We start from the raw sequence: 21,688 nt of genomic DNA on the forward strand, positions 1-21,688 counted from the left end.
AATATGCGGCCACTTTGTTCAGAGGGGCAGGATACGGTCCCACTTAATTAGAGGAAGGTCTAAAATAGTTTGCTTTCCTTTTATCTTATTTTAAGCACTGCACATACCATCTTCTATCACACTACACCCAGCCCTAATTTCTAAAATAAAAGGAATTTTTTACATAGCTCTCATACTGTTATATTGTCTGTATCACTTAGAGTTGCTGGTGGAAGATTGAGACATAATTTTTTTATGTTTTTAAACATTTTTGGACATTTTAAACATTTTTTTTTAAAGATTTTATTTATTTATTTGACAGAGAGAGATCACAAGCAGATGGAGAGGCAGGCAGAGAGAGAGAGAGAGGGAAGCAGGATCTCTGCCGAGCAGAGAACCCGATGCGGGACTCGATCCCAGGACCCTGAGATCATGACCTGAGCCGAAGGCAGCGGCTTAACCCACTGAGCCACCCAGGCGCCCCATTTTAAACATTTTTAAAGTTTTATTTATTTAAGCAACTTCTTCACCCAATGTGGGGCTTGAACTCATGATCCTGAGATCAAGAACCACATGCTCTACTAACTGAGCTCTCCAGGTGCCCCTGTTAAATACTGTTTTAAAAATGACATTATTTAAATTTTCTTATCAGCTTTTCTGGAAAACTTAATTTTACTGTTTGTTATATATTGATTGGCCTTGAGGCCTTAAATGCCTATGTTATACTTATGTGATTTTTGTTTGTACTGGAATACTCTTTGGCCTGTTATTTCTGTGTTAATTCTCAGAGCCATCTTGGATTCTTGCCTCTTTGTTCTAAATATTTGTTCAGTTGCTGATTATTATTCTTTCTTCATCATCTTTCTTATTCTTTGCCCTTCCCTCTCTTGCCTAGGCCATTTTTCTACTATCTCCTAATTAGCTTCTTTCATTCTAATCTGTCTCCTTTACCCTCAGTGCTTTCTGTACACCACCATCCAGTTAGTATTCCTGAAATAGGAGAACCATTATGCTCTTCCTCTCTGAGAAACCTTCACTGAATTCCCTTTACTCAAGTTCAGACTTCCTGCCTACTATTCCGGGCTTTTCACATTTTGACTCAGTATACTTCCCCTAGATTATCTTACACTAATCTCCTGCATGGATATACTACTCCAGCTAGGTCAGTTATTCATGCCCCAGCAGTGCCTCGGGCCTTCTTCTCTTGTGTCTTTTTTTTTTTTTTTAATGCTCTTGCCCTCTCTAGAATGCCTGTTTGAATTCTTTCCATTCTTCAAGTTCAAGTTCCTATGTACTTTCCCTGACTATTTAAGCCCATAGTGACCTCTCAGTATACTGAAATGCTGAAATACTTACTCTATATTTGATATTTTGTAATTACATTAAATACTAAATACTCAAGTGTTGGAAGTATGTACTATTTAAAGTTTCCAGAATGTATGAAATTCCCACATCCTGCATTCCTGATTAGCCGTCACCCCAGAGCACAGTAATTCCCCAAACAAATCATTTATCTGTTTGGTAAATAAACTTTTGGAAGGTTCTTTCATAAACTTAAAACTGTGCTTTTTTTTTTTTTTTTTAAACCTTGATCTTATTTGTGTTCATTGATTTCTGGAGTAGCACAGGACAGGACTTTGTTTTGTTTTATAAGAACCCTAAAAATGTTTGGCAGCCTTCATGTCTCTCCTTAAATCATCTCCAGGCAGACCTCTTCTTGTAAAAATCCTTGTGTGTTGTGCTTTCTAGGTTCTCTTGCCATTTTGATAACAGTGCTATTTTATCAGTGTCACAAAGTGCGGTCCCAAGAATGAAACATAAGCCAGTGCGCATTATGGAGAGACTGTTATTTCCATGCTCTGAAAAATATGAAAATGGATGTAGCCTAAAATTAATAGGCATACTGTTGGCTAAGATTTAAGTGTTAAAACTAGATCTCTTCCATGGAACTAGGATGAATCCACCCTGCATTGTCTTTCTGTTTTGAAACTAGATCACATAACTGAGTTGTCATGTCTGTGTAGGCTGCTAAAGAACTCAGCCAGACTTGAAATCTACTTTTTGCGAGTCTTAGAGTTTTCTGTTTGCTGATTAGTAAGTCATCTTTCCTTTTTATCCAGCTTAATAGTTTTCCTCTGTTGATCTTACTGTGTGATGTTTATTTTTTTTTAAAAGATTTATTTATTTTTGAGAGAGAGGGAGAGGGGGAGGGAGTATGAGCTGGTGGGGAAAGGGGAGAGGGAGAGAGAATCTCAACAGACCTCCTGCTGAGCAGGGAGCCAGACTCAGGCTTGATCTCAAGACCCTGAGATGGTGACCTGAGCTGAAACCAAGAGCTGAAACCATTGCTTAACCAGCTGAGCCACCCGGGTACACCTGTGCAACGTTTATGCTGATAAGGTCCACAGATCTTTTTTTTTTTTTTAAGAATGCTTTATTGCTTCAAGCAAAGCAAAAATGCTGTCAAATAGCAAATTGTTCATGTTAGACAAAAACTTTTTCTGATTTTCATTGAAATATAGTTGACGGATAGTGTTATATTAGCTATAGGTATACAACATAGTGATTTAACAATTCTATACATTACTCAGTGCTCAGCTCTATAAGTGTACTCACCATACAAAGTTACTACAGTGTTATCAACTGTATTCCCTACACTGTACTTTTCATCCCTGTGACTTACTAATTATATAACTGGAAGTTTGTACCTCTTGATCCCCTTCACTTATTTTGCCTAACACCCTACCCCTGTTGTCTTTGGCAACTACCAGTTCTATGTGTTTATAGAACTGTTTCTGGGTGTTGTTTGTTTATTCATTTTTTTTTTTTAGATTCTACAAAAGATAATTTGTCTCTTTCTAACTGAATTCACTTAGCACAATAGCCTCTAGGTCCATCCATGTTCTTGCAAATGGCAAGATTTCATTCTTTTTTTGGCTGAGTAATATTCTATATTTGTGTATAGATCTTTTTTTTAAGTGCTGGAATATAAATAAAATATAGCAATAAGAACTTAGCCTCTTTGTAAGTGTAAATTTTGTTTATATTAACATTCCTTTCTTTCCTCTAAAATAAATCACTCATGATGCTAATATATTGGAAGTGATTATTAGCATTGCCTATATTGCTTAAAGTTTCATCTATTTTTTTTTCAAAAGAGTTAAGAAAATATACTTTAAATATATAATTTTGTCATCTATATGTGTATTTTTATAGCCAATCTCTTTACTTATTTATTTTTAAAAGATTTTATTTATTTGAGAAAGAGAGAACAAGAGCAGGGAGAGGGAGAAACAGGCTCCCCACTGGGCAGGGAGCCCAATGTGGACTCAATTCCAAGACCCTGAAATCATGACTGGAGCCAAAGACAGAGGCTCAACTGACTGAGCCACTGTCCCTTTTTTTAGAAATGATTTTTAAACATTTTTTACTTACTGGTTTTATTTTGTTATTTTGTTTTGTAAGGGAGAGAGAGAATCTTAAGCAGGCTACATGCCTAGCTCAGAGCCCAACTTGGGGCTTGATCTCACAATGCTGAGATTATGATCTGAGCCAAAATCCAGAGTCAGGAGTTTAACCAACTGAACCACCCAGGTACCCCTAAAAAAACGATTTTGTTTTTTAAGTAATTTCTCCACCCAACATGGGGCTCACACCTATAAACCCAAGATCAAAAGTCACATGTTCTAGTGACTGAGCCAGCCAGGCACCCCCATAGCCTGTTTTTAAAAATATTTTTTACATCATTTTGTAAACATCCAAGTGGCTTGTAATGCTTTACAAATGATGGTTCAAGATTTACTTTAGGGGTGCCTATGTGGCCCAGTTGGTTAAGTGTCTTGCCTTCAGCACAGATCACGTAGGTCATGATCTCAGGGTCCTGGGATCGAGCCCCACATCAGGCTCTCTGCTCAGTGGGAAGTCTGCCTCTCAGAACCCTCTTTGCTCTCCCTTTCTATCTCTCTCTCGAACAAATAAATAAAATCTTTTAAAAAAATGATTTACTTAAACATTTCTCTATTACTGGAGGGTCACATTTTCAGTTTATGGTTATAGATAATGCTGTAGTAAATACTTTTTGTGTAAAACTTCCTCCATTTTTAGATTGTCCTTGGAATGTTTTTAGAAGTATATAGTTTATATTAAAAGTACAATACCTGTATGTTTGAAATTGTTTTTATTAATTTTACTCATTCTACCCCAATTAAGAGGTTTTTATTGAACTGATGATAATTTATATTATGGAAAAGTAGATTCTATGTTATGAAGACTTGTGATGAAAGGGGTTTTAGATAAGATTATATCCTAAGATTTATAAGTAAGCTCAGTGAAACTTTACACTCTTCTTTTGTCTTTTCAATAGCTGGATAGAACTTACACTGGCTTGCAGACTCTTGGAGCAGAGACGGTAGGTTTTTTCCTACAGTACTATTTGAGTATAAGGTAAAATGGAAATTGATCTTCATTTGTAATTAGGAAAAAAAGTGAGTGCTTAATTTCTTAAAAAGTTTATCTTCCCCTGTTTAACTTTAAAAAATGACAAAATGCACACAGAATTTACCCTTTTAACAATTTTTAATTGTACACTAAGAGTAAGTATTAAATATATTCACATTTTTGTGCAGCTATTGCTGTCATTCCCCACACTATTCTTCATCTTGGAAAATTAAAATGAAACCTATTTACAGTAATTTCCAATCCCCTCTCCCTTCAGCCCCTGGAAGCCTCCCTTCTACTTTCTGTCCTGTGGCTTTTTGACTACTCTAAGTACCATATAACTGGAATTATACAGTATTTTTTTTTCTTATGATTGGTTTATTTTACTTAACATAATGTTCTTAAGGTTCATCCATGTTATAGCATGCATCAGAACTTCCTAAAAAAAAGGCTGAATAATAGTCCATTGTGTATATGTGGCATATTTTGCTTATTTATCTGTTAATGAGGACTTGAGTTGCTTACATCTTTTGGCTATTATGAATAATCCTGCAAGAACATGGATGTATAGGTATCTGAGTCTGTGTTTTCAGTTCTTTGGGGTATATACACAAGAAAGTGGAATTGCTGGATCATAATAGTACCTCTTTTTTTTTTTTTTTTTTTTTTTTCTTTTAAGTAGAAAAAAGTTCAAGCTTGGAGCTTGAACCTACAACCCCAAGATCAAGAGTTACACGCTCTACCACCTAAGCCAGCCAGGTGCCCCATGGTAGCTCTAATTTTAATTTCTGAGGGACTGCCACACTATTTCCACAGCAGTTGCACCATTTTACATTCCTACAAACAGTGCACAAGAGTTCCAGTTCTCCACATCTTTGTCAACTCTTATTGTTTTCTTTTTTTTTTTTTTTTTGATAGTAGCCAAACTGATGAGGATAAGGTGGTATTTCGTTGTGGTTTTGGTTTGCATTTCTCTAATAATTATTGATGTTGAGTATCTTTCATGTGTTTATTGGGTGTTTGTGAATCTTATTTGGAGAAATGTCTGGTCAGACAGATCCTTTGCCCATTGTGAATCGTGTGTTTGGGTTTTTGTTGTTGAGTTTTAGGAGTTCTCTTTACATTCTTGATATCATCTCTTTTCAGATCATTTGTGGATTGCCTTTTCACTCTGCTGATTATGTCCTTTGATACACACAAGTTTTTAATTTTTATGTAGTCCACTTATCAATTTTTCCTCTGGCTGCCTATGCTTTTAGTGTCATATCCAAGAAATCATTGCCAAATTCACTGTCATGAAGCTTTGCCCTATATTTCCTTCTAAGAGTTTTATTGTTTTTAGGTCTTATGTTTGGGTCTTTGATCCATTTTGAGTTAATTTTTATAAATGGTGTGAGGGTAAAGATCCGCCTTCTTTCTAATGCATGTGGATACCCAGTTTTCCAGCACCATTTGTTGAAAAGACTGCCTTTCCCTGGGGTCTTGGCAACCTTGTCAAAAATAATTTGACCATATACATGAGGGGGGATTTTATTCCAGTGGTCTGTATGTCTTCTTGATGCCAGTACCACACTGTTTGGATTACTATAGTTTTGTAATCATCAGGTTTTTTTTTTTTTTTTTTAAAGATTTTCTTTTCTTTTTTAAGATCAAAGATTTTTTTTTTAAAGATTTTATTTATTTATTTGACAGAGAGAGATCACAAGTAGGCAGAGAGGCAGGCAGAGAGAGAGGAAGGGAAGCAAAGCAGGCTCCCTGCTGAGCAGAGAGCCCGATGCGGGACTTGATCCCAGGACCCCGAGATCATGACCTGAGCCGAAGGCAGCGGCTTAACCCACTGAGCCACCCAGGTGCCCTGTAATCATCAGTTTTGAAGTCAGGAAATGGGACCTCCAACTTTGTTTTCCTTCCCCATACTCCTCCCACCTTTTTTCTTTTGTATTCATGATAAATCAGCAGTAGCCATTGTAGTGAGAATTAGCTGGTTAAACCTTATTCTGTTTAGAGAAGTGTGCTATGTTGTATCAAAAGACATTTATTGAGCATATACCATATACTAGACACTGGTCCTGGTATTGGGGATACAGAGATAAATAAGATAGTTACTGCTTTTAAGGAGTTATCTTCTTGGTTGTGTTGAAAATGGGGAGAAGGTATATAGTAAACAAAAGCAAATGAGATAATTTCACTTAAAATACATGCTATAAAGAAGAGAGTAGCTGGGGGACAACGGGGTTGCTTTAGCTAGGTTGGTTAGAGAAGACATCTCTGAGAAGGTGACATTGATTGAGACCTAATGATGAGAAAGAGACAGTTATGCAAAGATTGGGAGGGGGTAAAATATAGTGTTCGAAGGCATAGAAACAGCAAATGGAAAGGCCCTGATTACATGATTGGTTTCACTGAGTTATCTATCTGTTAAACCAAACTAGATTACATCTGGGATAAATCCTTTAGTTCTTTTTTTTTTTTTTTAATTTTTATTTATTTATTTGAGAGAGAGAGAGAGACCACAAGTAGGCAGGGAGGCAGGCAGAGAGAGAGGGGGAAGCAGGCTCCCCGCTGAGCAGAGAGCCCGATGCGGGGCTCGATCCCAGGGACCCCGAGATCACAACCCGAGCCGAAGGCAGAGGCCCAACCCACTGAGCCACCCAGGCGCCCCTAAATCCTTTAGTTCTTAGATTGAAATTGCCTTTGCAGTTTGATTAGAAATCATTTGTCACATCTCTTAGAGTATCACATTCTTGGACAGGTTTGGGGGTTTCTGTGACATTGTTGATGGATTCATGAGCCCCATTGTTGCCTGATTGTATAGGTAGTGGATGTTGAGCTCCACCGACACTCTCTTGGAGAAGACTCCATTTATCCTCAGTCCTCCGAGTCGGACGTCTCTGATGCCCCACCATCTTTGCCTTTGACCATTCCAGCCCCAGTGAAAGCTTCCTCACCGATAAAGCAGTCACATGAGCCAGTACCTGATACATGTGTGGAGAAAGGTAATATATTTTTCCTTGTATAGAAATGAATTTTTCCTTGTACAGAGGAGTCGCTCTCTGGGGCATTCCTTTCTCTCATTTGCATAATATGATTTTGAACTGCTGCCTGTAGAGCTGTAAGAGTGTATGGAAAATAAATTTTCCATAAGTAGGCATGCTGCCTCTACTATAAGTCCAATTATGAAAATAGACAAATCTTTATTCTTATTAGAAAAAATTTTTTCATGAAGTTCTACTGGTATTTTATAGAATATTAAACTCACAAAAAGGCATTAAATGTTTATTTTTTTGATGATTGTAACAGTTTCTTCAGATATATTACAGGAAGACTTTTTGGTTTTGGTATGTAGTTGTGTGAACAAGAAATTGAATGTAAAGTATCTAATCTTATTTAAAATACAGAATAACAGCTGACACTGCAGAAATACAAAGGACTATAAGACTACTATGAAAAATTATATACCAACAAATTGGGCAACCTAGACAAAATGGATAAATTCCTAAAAACATATACCCTTCCAAAACTGAATCAGGAAGAAATAGAAATTTGAACAGACCAATTACCAGCAATGAAATTGAATCAGTACACAAAACTCCTGGGGCGCTTGGGTGGCTCAATTGGTTGAGCACCCGACTCTTGGTTTCAGCTTAAGTTGTGATTTCAGGATTGTGGGATCAAGCCCCACATAGGGCACTGCGCTCGGCAGGGAGTCTGCTTGAGATTCTCTCTCCCTCTCCCCCACCCCCTGCTTGCATGCATGCATACTCGCAATCTCTCTCTCTCTCTTTTTCTCTCTCTAGAATAAATAAATAAACCCCAAAACAAGAAAAACTCCCAACAAACAAAAGCCCAGGACCAAATGGCTTCACAGGTGGAATTCTATCAAACATTTAAAGGAGAGTTAGTACCTCTTCTTCTCAGATTATTCTACAAAAAATAGAAGAGGAACAAAAGCTTCCTAATTCATTCTGTGAGGCCAGTGTTACCCTGATATTGAAACCAGATAAAGATACTACCCCAAAAAAAGAGAACTATCGGCAATATCTCTGATGAACGTAGATGCAGAAATCTCAACAAAATAGTAGTAACTGAATCCAGCAATAAATTTTTAAAAATCATTCACCATGATCAAATGGGATTTATTTCTGGGATGCAAGGATGGTTCAGTATTCAAAAATCAATCTGCGTGATAGGTCACATCAATAACAGAATGTATAAAAGCCATATGATCATTTCAATAGATACAGAAAAAGCATTTGACAAAGTACACCATTCCTGATAAAAACCTTCAACAAAGTAGGTTTAAAGGAATGTACCTTGACATGATAAAGGCTATAATATATGAAAAACTCACAGCTAACATCATAGTCAGTTCCCCTAAGGTCAAGAACAAGACAAGGATATCCACTCTTACTACTTTATCAACGTAGTACTGGAAGGCCCAACCTTAACAATTAGACAAGAAAAAGAAATGAAAAGCATCCAGATTGGTAAGGAAGAAGTAAAACTGTCACGATACTATATATAGAAAATTCTGAAGACTCCACCAAAAAACTAGTAGTATTGATAAATGAATTTAGTAAGGTCACAGGATACAGAATCAATGTATAGAAATCTGTTGCATTTCTATACACTAATAATGAAGCAGCAGAAAGAGAAATTAAATAATTGCATTTACAGTTGCACCAAAAAGAATAAAATACTTAGGAATAAACTTAATCATGGAAGTGAAAGACTTATACTCTGAAAACTATAAAACACTTGTGAAAGAAATTGAAGGTGAGACAAACAAATGGAAAGATATTCCATACTCATGGGTTGGAAGAACATATTGTTAACGTGTCCAGGCTGCTCGAAGCAATCTATAGATTTAATGCAGTCCATACCAAAATAACAACAGCATTTTTCACAGACTAGAACAAATGATCTTAAAATTTGTATGGAATTACAGAAGACCTTAAGGGGCACCAGGTGGTGCAGTCGTTTTAGCATCCAGTTCTTGGTTTCAGGTCAGGTCATAGTCTCAGAGTTGTGGGATCAAACCCTGCATTGGGCACCATGCTCATCAGTCTCCTTGGGATTCTTTCTTCCTCTCTTTCTGTCCCTCCTATTCTCCCTCTCTCTAAAATAAATAAAATAAATCTTTTTTTTTTTTTAAGATGACTTTATCTATCTATCTATCTACCTATCTATCTATCTATTTGTTTATTTTAGAGAGAGCATGTATGAATGCTAGTTGGGGGAGAAAGGCAGAGGGAAAGAGAGAATCTCAAGCAGACTCCTTGCTGAGCACAGAGCCCGATGTGGAGCTCAATCCCATAATGTTGAGATCATGACCTGAGCCAAAATCAAGAGTCAGACACTTAACCGACTGAGCCATCCAGGCATCCATAAATAAGATAAGTCTTAAAAAAAAAAAATCCTAAATAACCAGTCTTAAAAAAGAATAAAACTGAAAGTATCACAATCCCAGATTTCAAGATATACTACAAAGCTGGAGTAATCGGAACAGTATGGTACTGGCACAAAAAAAGACACATAGATCAATGGAACAGAATATAGAAAACCCAAAAAGAAACCCATGCTTATATGGTCAATTAATCTTTGACAGGGGAGGCAAGAATATATAATGGGAAAAAGACCATCTGTTCAACAAATGGTGTTGTGGAAACAGAACAGCAACATGCAAAAGTATGAAACTGGGCCACTTTCTTAACACCATACACAAAAATAAACTCATGAGTTAAGGATCTAAATATGAAATCTGAACCATAAAAATCCTAGAAGAGATTCCAGGCAATAATTTCTGTGACATCGACAGTAGCAACACTTCTCTAGATATGTCTCCCAAGGCAAGGAAAACAAAAACAAAAATAAACTCTTGGGCTTACATCAAAATAACAAGCTTCTGCACAGCAAAATAAATGAAACTAAGAGACAGCCTACTGAATAGGGGAAAATATTTGCAAATGACATGTCCAAAATACACAAAGAACTTTTACAACTCAACACCAAAAAAACAAATAATCCAGTTAAAAAATAAGCGGAAGGGGCGCCTGGGTGGCTCAGTGGGTTAAAGCCTCTGCCTTCGGCTCAGGTCATGATCCTGGGGTCCTGGGATCGAGCCCCAAATCGGGCTCTCTGCTCAGTGGGGAGCCTGCTTCCCGCCTCTCTCTGTCTGCCTCTCTGCCTACTTGTGATCTCTGTCAAATAAATAAAGAAAATCTTAAAAATATATATATATAGGCAGAAGACATGAACATACATTTCTCCAAAGAGGACACACAGATGGCAACAGACACATGAACAGTTATTCAGCATCACCCATCATCAGGGAAATGCAAATAAAAACCACAATGAGAGATCACCTCACACCTGTCAGTATGGCTAGAATCAGAAACACAAGAAAGAGCAAGTGCTGGTGAGGATGTGGAGAAAAGGCAACCCTCGTGGACTGTGGGTGGGAATGCAAAGTGGTGCAGCCACTGTGGAACACAGATGCCTCAAAAAATGAAAAACAGGGGCACCTGGGTGGCTCAGTGGGTTAAGCCCCTGCCTTCGGCTCAGGTCATGATCCCAGGTCCTGGGTTCGAGCCCCGCATCGGGCTTTCTGCTCAGCAGGGAGCCTGCTTCCTCCTCTCTCTCTGCCTGCCTCTCTGCCTACTTGTGATTTCTCTCTGTCAAATAAATAAATAAAAAAAAAATGAAAAACATAAGTATTAGATATATGATACAGTCATTCCACTACTGGGTATTTACCCAAGGAATACAAAAAACATGAATTCGAAAAGATACACTCACCCCTATGTTTATTGCAGCATTATTTACAACAGCCAGATTATGGAAGCAGTCCAAGTGACAGATGAATGGATAGAAAAGAGGTGGTACCTTTGTAAACTGGAATATTACTCAGCCATAAAAAGAATGAATCTTGCCATTTGCAGTGGCATGGATTGATCTAGAGAGTATAATTCTAAGTGAAATAAATCAGAAAGACAAATACCATATGATTTTACTCATATGTGGAGTTTACAAAACAAACTAACAAAAAAAAGAGACCAAAAAAAAAAAAAAAAAAGAAAAAGAAAATAATAAACCGGAGTCTTAACTATAGAGAATAAACTGATGGTTAGCAAAGCAGAGGTGGATGAGGGAGTGGGTGAAATAGGTGAAGGAGATTATGAATACACTTGTGATGAGCATTGAATAATGTATACAGTTGCTGAATCACTATATTATATACCTGAACTTACATAATACTGTATGTTAACTGTATTGGAATTAAGAATGCAATATAAGGGGTGCTTGGGTGGCTCAGTCCGTTAACCATCCCACTTTTGATCTAAAAAAAAGGAAAGAAAGAAAAACAGCAAAACCAAAAAACCAGTATAAGATTCATTGTCAGGGTGCCTGGGGGGTCTCAGTCAGTTAAGCATCCTGCTCTTGAGTTCCATTCCAGTCATGATCTTAAGAGCCCTAGGATTGAGCCCTGCATCAGCAGGGAGTCTGTGTAAGCTTCTCTCCCTCTCCTGCCCCTCCTCCCTCAAAATTAATTTAAAAATTAATTTAATTTTAAAATAATTTAAGAAGGTTAATCAAAGGTATTTTGACTATGGCATTTTTTCATTTAGTAAGTATTTAAGTGTATGATTTAATAATTTCTCTGACCTATACGTGTAAGATATAAAACTGGTTCTAAATGGTGTCAGTTTAATCTCCAAACCTACATTTTTATTTATATTTGTTTATTTATTTTAAGAGAGAGAGAGGAGGGACAGGCAGAGGGGAAGAGAGAGAGAATCTTAGGCAGGCTCCATGTTCAGTGTAGATAGAGCCCAATGTAGGGCTCAGTCTCACAACTCTGAGGTCATGACCTGAGCCGAAGTCAGCAATCGGACATTTAACTGACTGAGTCAGCAGGTGCCCCCTAAGCCTACATTTTAATGTGATGTTAATATTTTAGTCCTTTTACAAATTTCAGTTTTATTCCTCTTTAAATTTCAGTTGCATCTTCATGGGCATTTAATAAAATAGAACATTATTAGATTAAGTGAATGCTTCAAGTTTTTCTTTTCAATTTAAATAGCTTTCTAATTCAGAACATAATACACTTGTATACTTTTTATATTGTATGTGCTTTATAGTTAATATGTTTTCTAATTTTTTGAAAGAAACATTTTAATAAAATGATTCTAAACTGATAATTTACATTTCATCTAATTATGTGTATAGAAGGGTTTATAAATACTGTTAATTGTATATATTTTACTGGGAAGTGGTTTAAATGGTTGTTGAAATGAGAAGGGATTTTTATTGTTTCATTCTTTAACCACAGTGGAAAGGTTTTATTATGTCTAAGTGATTCATGACTTACCATTTGCCTGTTTCATTTCAAATAGGCTTCCCAACCAATACCGAAGCTGAGAGACACACTACTTTTTATTCTTTGCCATCTTCATTGGAACGAACACCCACCAAAATGACGACATCCCAGAAAGTTACTTTTTGTTCTCATGGCAATTCAGCTTTTCAGCCAATAGCATCAAGCTGCAAAATTGTGCCACAAAGTCAGGTTCCTAATCCTGAGTCACCCGGAAAATCCTTCCAACCCATCACCATGAGCTGCAAAATTGTTTCAGGTATACAGATGATGTATGTCAAGTTGATGGGTATAAAAATTGTTGTAATGGCAAGAGAAAGTATTATGGGTTTTTAAAAATTCTTTCAAGTGAGGTGTTTGTTTATTTGATAAGTAATGACTATTGATTAGCAAAGCTGTCAACAAAGGGAAAACAAAAGTCATTTCATATGCAAACAGTTTTTGAATAAGAAATGAAATTCAAAAAGGTCAACTTTTCATGTTCAAAAAGTGGTGGAGGTAAAATATTTACTAGGATGTATGGTTGAAACTATGGTAGGAATTAAGTTTTTGAATTATCTATGGAAACCAGAGTGACTAGTAATTAAAAAAAACTTAGAGCAGGCCTTTTGGAGTGGAGTTAAAGTTTGAAAGGTGGGACTTGGTTTGGAATTAAAATGTCTTTTATACTCTGCACAGTAGATGAAAAATAGTCATTCGCATTATCAGTAGGTAGTTCTGAGCCTTCATTTTCACTGAGATTGAATTATCTACTGTCTCATGACGGTTTCACATTTATGTTAGGTAGACTTCAGGTAGGAATATACTTTATGGTGTAGGTTACATCACTTCAGAAAAGACTTGCAAGAACGTCAGTAGAAATACCTAGGCGGTGGGAGGCCTGTATATATGAAGGTGGAGAAAAGGAGTCTTCAGTGCTAAAAATACACAACTAAGCAGAAATATGATCCCAGTCTTTGAAATTGATGAAAGGTGAGGAACGTGTAATTTTACCTCCCAGTTAGAAGCATTTTGGAACTTGCTTTTTCAGAGGCGGAATAGGCTGAACATACAAATTGGTTACAAGTTTAGAGAAATTCATGGATGACAAATTTGATTGACAAAAAAACCATTGAGGATGTTGAATGGTACATGGGTAATCTTTGTGAGTGTTCTGTGGGAACAGGAATCTCTGGATTGTAGCTGACTTGGTATTGACAGACTTCTGTTTAGGGTGGGTGAATTCCATGTTTTCGAGTAGGAAATTAATTGTAAATCAAGACTCCTGGTTTGTAAGTCTAGCTGTTCACTTACTAATTTCCTATAATTTTAGTGTCTTGGAGTATAACCATTATTATAACAATTGGCCCAAGTTGTGAAGAGTTGGGTTATCTAGGGATTCAGCAGTTCCACGCTATTATATAAAGCTCTGCTTTTTTAACTTTAATGTGCCCATGGGATGGGTATGTATGTGGGGGAATCTTGGAAAGTACAGATTTATATTTAGTAGGTCTGGGGGAGCACCTCAGAATCTGTTTCTCAGAAGCTGCTTGCTCATGCTGGTGGAGGGATGAGTCCCTGCCTCAGCTACGCCACTGCTGTTGCTCAGTACCTGAAACATAGAGTCCCATTCTCTTTTCCCCATTTGTCACCTTTGTCCTCCATTGTCTTCAGTGTTTTCTTAGATGGGTTTAGTATATGTCTTTAGTTTATTTCATTTCTCTTTTTTATTAATAAAGGTTCCCCCATATCAACTCCAAGTCCATCACCGCTGCCTCGAACCCCGACTTCCACTCCAGTCCATGTGAAGCAAGGCGCTGCCAGCTCTGTCATTAATAACCCTTATGTTATCCTGGATAAGCCGGGGCAGGTTATTGGAGCCACCACTCCCACTACAGGTAGGCATTTCATCAGTATTTGTGCAATCTGAAAGGTTTGATCTTTCGTAAAGTCGAAATCCTAGCGTGACTTAGTAGCCATCTAATGGGAGAATGAAGTATTTGTTTGTAAACAAGAAAAGGAACTCTAGAGTAGTAAAGCCAGTGCTGTTTCTCTGCGAGAAGATGTACTATATGTAAAAGTTCTATTTTTTAGGAATTTACTTAAATTTTGTTTTAATTTCTAAAGATTAAAAGAGAACTAGAATTAATGTTCCTTAAAAAAAAAAAAAAAAGCTGATTTTGTTTTCATTTAGAAGACATTCTTTTTGGGCCTGCAAGCAAATGTGGTTATTTTCCAAAATAAGCTTCAGAAAAAGAATACCTTTGTGGCCCACATATGTTTCTCACCAGTCAAACTAAAAAGTGGTCTTTACTTTTCTGTGAATAAGATAAATTGTGTGTGTGGGAGAGAAAATGAACTCTGCAGTTTAAAAAAGGGACCTCTGATAGAAAGAATAAGAACTGGATTTATTGTATGTGTCACCATAATTCCCTATAGCTACAGAGTGCTTTTCAGGTTTTTTCCAACTATTTGCACTAACATTATTTTATGTATTTGTTTCATTTAAACTATTTGAACACATGATTCTAAATGTAAACTTTGCTATAGCTCTCACTTTTAATTAAGAGAAACAGTGAGAGAAAAGAGAAGTGACTATAAGGTCATAAGACTGATTTTTTTTTAAGCATAATTGATCTTAGCGCATGAATATATGCTGGATCTTTCTAAGTAGTTTTTTTGGAAAAGTTAGGTCCTTTAACAGTGATTATAATTGTGGAACTCCTTTAAAAAAAAGCTGCTTTCAGAAATTACTTAATAGCCTTTTGAATAAATTCAGGGATGTCAAATTGGTATCCTTTGAGGATGGTTAGTTATAGGAATTAGCTAGTCTTTGCAGGCACGTTTGATAAATGGAGCAGGTGATCAAATACCATTTTTGGTCTTGACTTATTTTTTACTATAGGTAGTGGGACTTGCTTTTATCAGACCCTAAAGGCAGGTATACACGTGGAGTATAAATTGCTTATGTCACTAGCACTTTGGAATAGGTACAACCTCCTGGTGAGAATATTTTGAAGGAGCTAGCATTCAGTTAGATTCATTCATGTGGTACATCATTATGTAACCAATACCCTTATGTTCTGGTGTCTGTCTCTGTGTACAGGTAGTGTGTAATGTCTGTGTACTTATTCTTCTGCATGTCCTTACTAGCTTCTTGTCTGTTTTTAGGTTAGTGAGGTGGTCAGCTTCATAGGAGGAATCCTTAAGTATGTTTTCAATAATTTCAGGGTTGTGAGTTTTCAACACTTAAAAATGAAAAATAGTGGGGTATAGGGGTAAGGTGGTAGAAAATGCTTTTAAATTCCATTTTGTAAATTTTACTTTGTACTTTATTTTAAAATCTGCTTTGCTTATCAGGAAGTCCTACAAACAAGCTCTCTACTGCCTCCCAGGCCTCCCAAGGAACAGGTTCCCCTATTCCCAAAATTCATGGAAGTAGTTTTGTAACATCTACTGTCAAGGTAACACTCTTATTGCATTATTGCACTTTTCTAGTTTGTAAAGACAGTAAATTCAAGCCCAGCAAGAATTTGTCAGTTGATAATGCAAATTTCATTAAGTAGAATCTTCAAGCTAATAAGCATCTTGAAGATCATCTACTCCAGACTCCCCTATCTTACTGTTGATTTTTTCCTAGTATGGAAAATGTTTCTCAACACTTCATCAGTTGGACAGTCGGTATCTATTTGAAAACTTACTATGATGACGACGCAGCTATTTATAGGAGTGGGGGGAGGTCAGCTTTGTTAAAGACTTTTCCTAATAAAAATATTCATTGAGCAGCATTCTTCTTTTCTTCCTATATTTGTGCCAATAAGGAGTAAATACATATTTTTTTCTATTTGTCAGCCATGTAGTTACATGAAAATAATTATTTCTTTCTTCTTTTTCTTTCTTTCTTTTCTCCCTCCCCCCCCTTCAGGGTAAGGAAACCTGTAAAATTAGAACTTCAAATATGATCTGACTTGTTCAGCTAAGAGTGCTAGGTATCTGCTCACTGTTTGACAGAGACAGCCCCTGCTATTTTGGTTAGTTAGTTACTTGTCATTGTCATGGCTCCCTAGAGCCTTTGAGGTATAAACTGGTGTGTGAAAACTGAGAATTCAGAGGTCATCTCCTACATGACAAGTGTTAACACATTCTTACATATAGGTACTTAACAGTGATGATATTGAATAGTTTTCTGTTCTAAGGTGAGGTTTTTCTCCCGAGCACAATGCTGCCTGTGAGCACTGTGTTATATGAATGCCTAAATTGTAATAATTGCCTTGAAGGTCTTCATTCTCTGCCAGTCAGTTTTTAATGTTTGTTGATCTTTTCATTACATGGTTAAGCAGTATTAACTTTGTTGCTTGTCCCTAATTTATGGTTAATTGCCTCTGAGATTTACATTTTGTATTTGAGAACTAGAGACAAATATCAGTAATTTTGAGTGTTTACCTTTGTTTTGTTGGTTTTGCCTTCATTGTTTAAGTTCTTTCTGTTGTTTTGTTTTTTAAATCCCTATTGAAAAACTTCCCTCTGTGTTGGGTATTTATTTGGAGTAAAGACAACAAATCAAGTTGTGTGAATACTACTGAAAGGGTGTATATACTGAAACACTGTAGCTCTTTCATTTATTTATTTAGTGCCTATGCTCTCGGGGTAGAAAAGAAATAAAATAAGCCTTTAGTGGCTTACCATCAGGCAGGGGACTGAACATGCAAACCAGTGAATCAGCCAAATGCTAGAGGTATATCATAGTTTTTCCAGCATACACCAGGGCCCAGATGAGTAGGTTCTTGTCAGGTTATAGCTTTTCCTTGCATTTGGTTTCTAAAAACAATAATTAAATGCAAGGGTCAGGGCTTGGAAAACTCCACAAAGAGTTTTGAGCTTTTGGGGTTTTGTTTTGTTTTGTTTTTCAGGTATGTTTCTAGAGAATGTCACAGGTTTATATTAAATAAAAGGGTCTAGAATATTTGAAGTCAGTTATTTTATCCTAATTATACAATGCGTATTTTTACATACACAGCAGGAGGATTCTTTGTTTGCATCTATGCCACCTCTTTGCCCTATTGGGAGTCACCCTAAGGTTCAGAGTCCTAAACCTCTAACTGGAGGACTTGGAGCTTTCACAAAAGTGAGTATTTATTAGGGCATTATCCCACAAGTCAGTATGGTTTTGTTACATAATTGTTTTTGTGGCATGTTGGAGTTGATTGACACTACTCTACAACATGTAACTCTTTAGTATGTTCTAATTCTAAGACCAGATTCTTTTTTCTTTTTTTTTTTTTAAGGTTTTATTTATTTGACAGAGAGAGAAACAGTGAGAGAGGGAACTCACGCATGGGGAGTGGGAGAGGGAGCAGGCTTCCCACTGAGCAGGGAGCTTGATTTGGGGCTTGATCCTGGGACCCTGGGATCATGACCTGAGCTGAAGGCAGGTGCTTAACTGACTGAGCCACAGGCACTCCCTAAGACCAGATTCTAAGACTTCTGCAACCTGCTGCCATTTATTCAGTCGTGTCCACAGGGCAGCTCTTGGTATCCAGCAAGGTGGTAACTCCTGAGAGTACAAACTGTGTGTGTGTTTCTTTTTGCTGCCATTTGCCATCAAAATCTAGAACAAATGGACTAGGTCAAGTTTGCAGAAACACAGGATCAAATCCTACTTTTGGTCCCTTTGATAGCTATTATGGGCTGTATTTAAGCAGTATTTCTACCCTTATGGTGGAGTCATTTTTATTTAATAGACCAGGCTTCATTAATTCATTAATTCCTGCAAGCAGAATAGCTTCAGATATTAGTGGCTTTTCTTATGGGATGGTTATTCAGCGTCATTATCATGTTTGTTGCCAGGTAATCATCAAACAGGAACCTGGTGAAGCCTCTCACGTGCCTGCAACAGGAGCTGCCAGCCAGTCACCACTCCCTCAGTATGTGACAGTGAAAGGGGGTCACATGATTGCTGTGTCCCCTCAAAAACAGGTCCTAACTGCTGGAGAAGGGACTTCCCAGTCACCAAAGATTCAACCCTCCAAGGTCTGTGTTGGGTAGGGTTGGGGAGGTTAATAATATGTCAGTGAATGTTATTTGCCTGAGTAACAGGCAGGTGCTGACAGAATTCAGATGACAGGGTTGCTGATCCCAGAAAATCCTGTAGATGGAAGCTGTGTTGGAAAAGCAAGTTAGTCAGTGTCAAACCTATCTGCTCTTGCAGTAAGCATTGACAAGAGCAGGAGCTGTGTTATGGAGGGCCCACGAATAGTCGAAGAGGCATAGGGATGCTATGTTATCTCTCTGGCAGTGAAGATGGTAGACTTCATGGACACAACTTCCAGTTGATGCAGGTGTAAAATGGGTAGCTGACAGGACCAGGGTCAGCTGTTCTACTTGTTTCTGGTAGGTGAGTGCTGTAGTTTATAACTCTGATGTTCAGGCTGTGGCCTCTGTTTACTGATTCTTGACTGTTGAGAGAATTTATTTGCTTTATAATTTGAAAGTGTGGGGAGCTAACATATCAAGACAACTGTAAAATGGCATATAGGCCCATGTTTTCCTGCATTGGTTGTGCTTATGAGTGCCTATCTGTGTCCCGTTCTCATTTACATGCTATCTAATCCTCATGATATGCTCAACCCCATTTTACAAATGAGGAAACTGTCCTGTGAGGGGGTCAGGCAACTTCTTGAGAGCACTTTAGCTAATAAGTGACACAGGATTTGAACCCAGGTCTTCTGACTCCAAAATCTCCCATCGTAGAGCTAATTAAAATTTGTGAGCCATTTTCTGGAACCTAAGCATGCTTTTAGAACATATAGAGTTAAATTATCTCATTTTAGGGGGCAGATATATTCTAAAGCTATCAAGAATATTATGAAAAATATTTGTTTTTCAACTTGAAAGGCAGCCTGTCTAGGGATAGATGAATTGCTTAGAGAAGAGTACTTTATTTATTTATTTTATTTTAAAAAGATTTTATTTATTTATTTATTTATTTATTTATTTATTTATCAGGGAGAGAGAGAGCGAGCACAAGTAGGCAGAGGGGTAGGCAGAGAGAGAGAGGAGGAAGCAGGCTCCCCTCTGAGCAGAGAGCCTGATGCAGGGCTTGATCCCAGGACCCTGGGATCATGACCCGAGCGGAAGGCAGAGGCTTAACCCACTGAACCACCCAGGTGCCCCCTGCCCCCAGAGGAATACTTTAAAATAGAAAAATGGTTTTAGGTATTTTGGTTTAGGCTAGATAGCTGCACATAGATTGTAACAAAAATGCGTATGTTACAGTTCTAAAGTCTGAATGGTTCTAAAATCTGTAAGAATCCACTAACCACTTTCCCAAACTTAACCTGGTCATGACTCATCTGATGATTAAAAATACATAGATACTAAGACCCTGTCTCATACTTTCTGAGTCAGAATCTTCTTGGGGGCTTTGGGAATCTGGATTTTTATCAAGCTCTCTTGCTCACTTGTATGATTTGGCAAATTTAAGAACCACTAAGCTATAGCATCAAATTTGACTTTGGGGGGCGCCTGGGTGGCTCAGTGGATTAAGCCGCTGCCTTCGGCTCAGGTCATGATCTCAGGGTCCTGGGATCGAGTCCCGCATCGGGCTCTCTGCTCAGCAGGGTGCCTGCTTCCCTCTCTCTCTCTCTCTCTCTCTGCCTGCCTCTCCATCTACTTGTGATCTCTCTCTGTCAAATAAATAAATAAAATCTTTAAAAAAAAAAAATTTTGACTTTGGGGCTTCCCTAGCCCAAATCACTAGAACAGGTACCCCAGCTGCTTCCTAATGCACTCACTATTGTTTTGGCCTTAGGAGTAAGCCATTGTCAAATCTTTTCATGAGTCAGTTACTGTTATCTAGATTTCCTACTCAGACACACTGTGATTCTTCAGAATCTGTTTTGCTTCACCAAAGATACATGGACTCACTCATTTAGGTTGTTTTTTTTTTTAAGATTTTGTTTATTTATTTGACAGACAGAGATCACAAGTAGGCAGAGAGGCAGGCAGAAGGGGGGAGGGGAGCAGGCTCCCCGCTGAGCAGAGAGCCCGATGCGGGGTTCTATCCCAGGACCCTGGGATCATGACCTGAGCCAAAGGCAGAGGAGGGTTAACCCACTGAGCCAGCCAGGCGCCCCTCATTTATGTTTTTGAGCCAAAATAGCGTTGCTGTTTATGCCCAGAAGCTCTGGATAAGTTAGTTTCACTTTTTTACACTTTGCATTTTGCAAATCCACCCCTCTGTAATGCTGAACAACTGTATTGGCTTTCTTGTCACATTGCCACCTACCTCATGGCATTACTGGATTAAGAAAAAGTGGATAATTTTGTGTTGAAATGCTCTGAATAAAGTTTAAGGGCACCTGAAAAGAAAAGCCACAGAAGAGGGTGACAGAAGTGTACAGAAGCAGAAGAGCATGAGAAAAGGCATACCCTGTTTATCCAGGAAATTTAGTACAAACTTTGGACTCCAGATAAGGAACTGTCTGCAAGTACAGACTGTCCCTGGTTATTGCCGAAGTGCATTCCTAGAAACTATGCCAGAAAATAGAAGGGTGAACAAAACGATACTGTTTTACCTTCCATTCAACTTTGGCTTACCTTTTTCCTGAAAGTAAAGAGGGGTGCTGCTTTTGCCATAAAACGGGACATCTGAGCATTTAGTGGGTTCATGTGAGAAGGAAGCAGTGTGGCATAGTAAAAAGAGTGCAGACTTTGGAATGAGAGCTTGTTACAGATCTCAGCCACTCATTACTTTTGCGACCTGGGCGGGTTTGTACTTCTGAGCCTTGTGTTTTTCCATCTAGTAAAAGGGAATAATACCCTATGTCTTTCAGACCAGTAGGATTAGTGATCATTGTGTATGGGGTGCCTGGGTGGCTCATTCGGGATCCCAGTCTCCGGAGATAAGAGTCCTGC

General features: G+C 37.8%; 1 protein-coding gene across 2 annotated transcripts in view; it reads left to right on the forward strand.

Annotated features, from left to right (window-relative positions):
• Window positions 1–21,688, forward strand: part of YEATS2 (YEATS domain containing 2) — a 123,887-nt gene that overhangs the window by 60,988 nt on the left and 41,211 nt on the right. For both annotated transcript variants that reach the window (XM_047731653.1, XM_047731659.1), the window contains exons 9-15: window positions 4,343–4,387; window positions 7,232–7,412; window positions 12,813–13,052; window positions 14,512–14,670; window positions 16,133–16,236; window positions 17,790–17,897; window positions 18,620–18,802. In XM_047731653.1, the coding sequence (XP_047587609.1) occupies window positions 4,343–4,387; window positions 7,232–7,412; window positions 12,813–13,052; window positions 14,512–14,670; window positions 16,133–16,236; window positions 17,790–17,897; window positions 18,620–18,802 (1,020 nt within the window). The remainder of the gene's footprint in view (window positions 1–4,342; window positions 4,388–7,231; window positions 7,413–12,812; window positions 13,053–14,511; window positions 14,671–16,132; window positions 16,237–17,789; window positions 17,898–18,619; window positions 18,803–21,688) is intronic.

The sequence above is a fragment of the Lutra lutra genome, chromosome 1 (genome assembly GCF_902655055.1).
Source record: "Lutra lutra chromosome 1, mLutLut1.2, whole genome shotgun sequence".
In the NCBI taxonomy this organism is placed as follows: domain Eukaryota; kingdom Metazoa; phylum Chordata; class Mammalia; order Carnivora; family Mustelidae; genus Lutra; species Lutra lutra.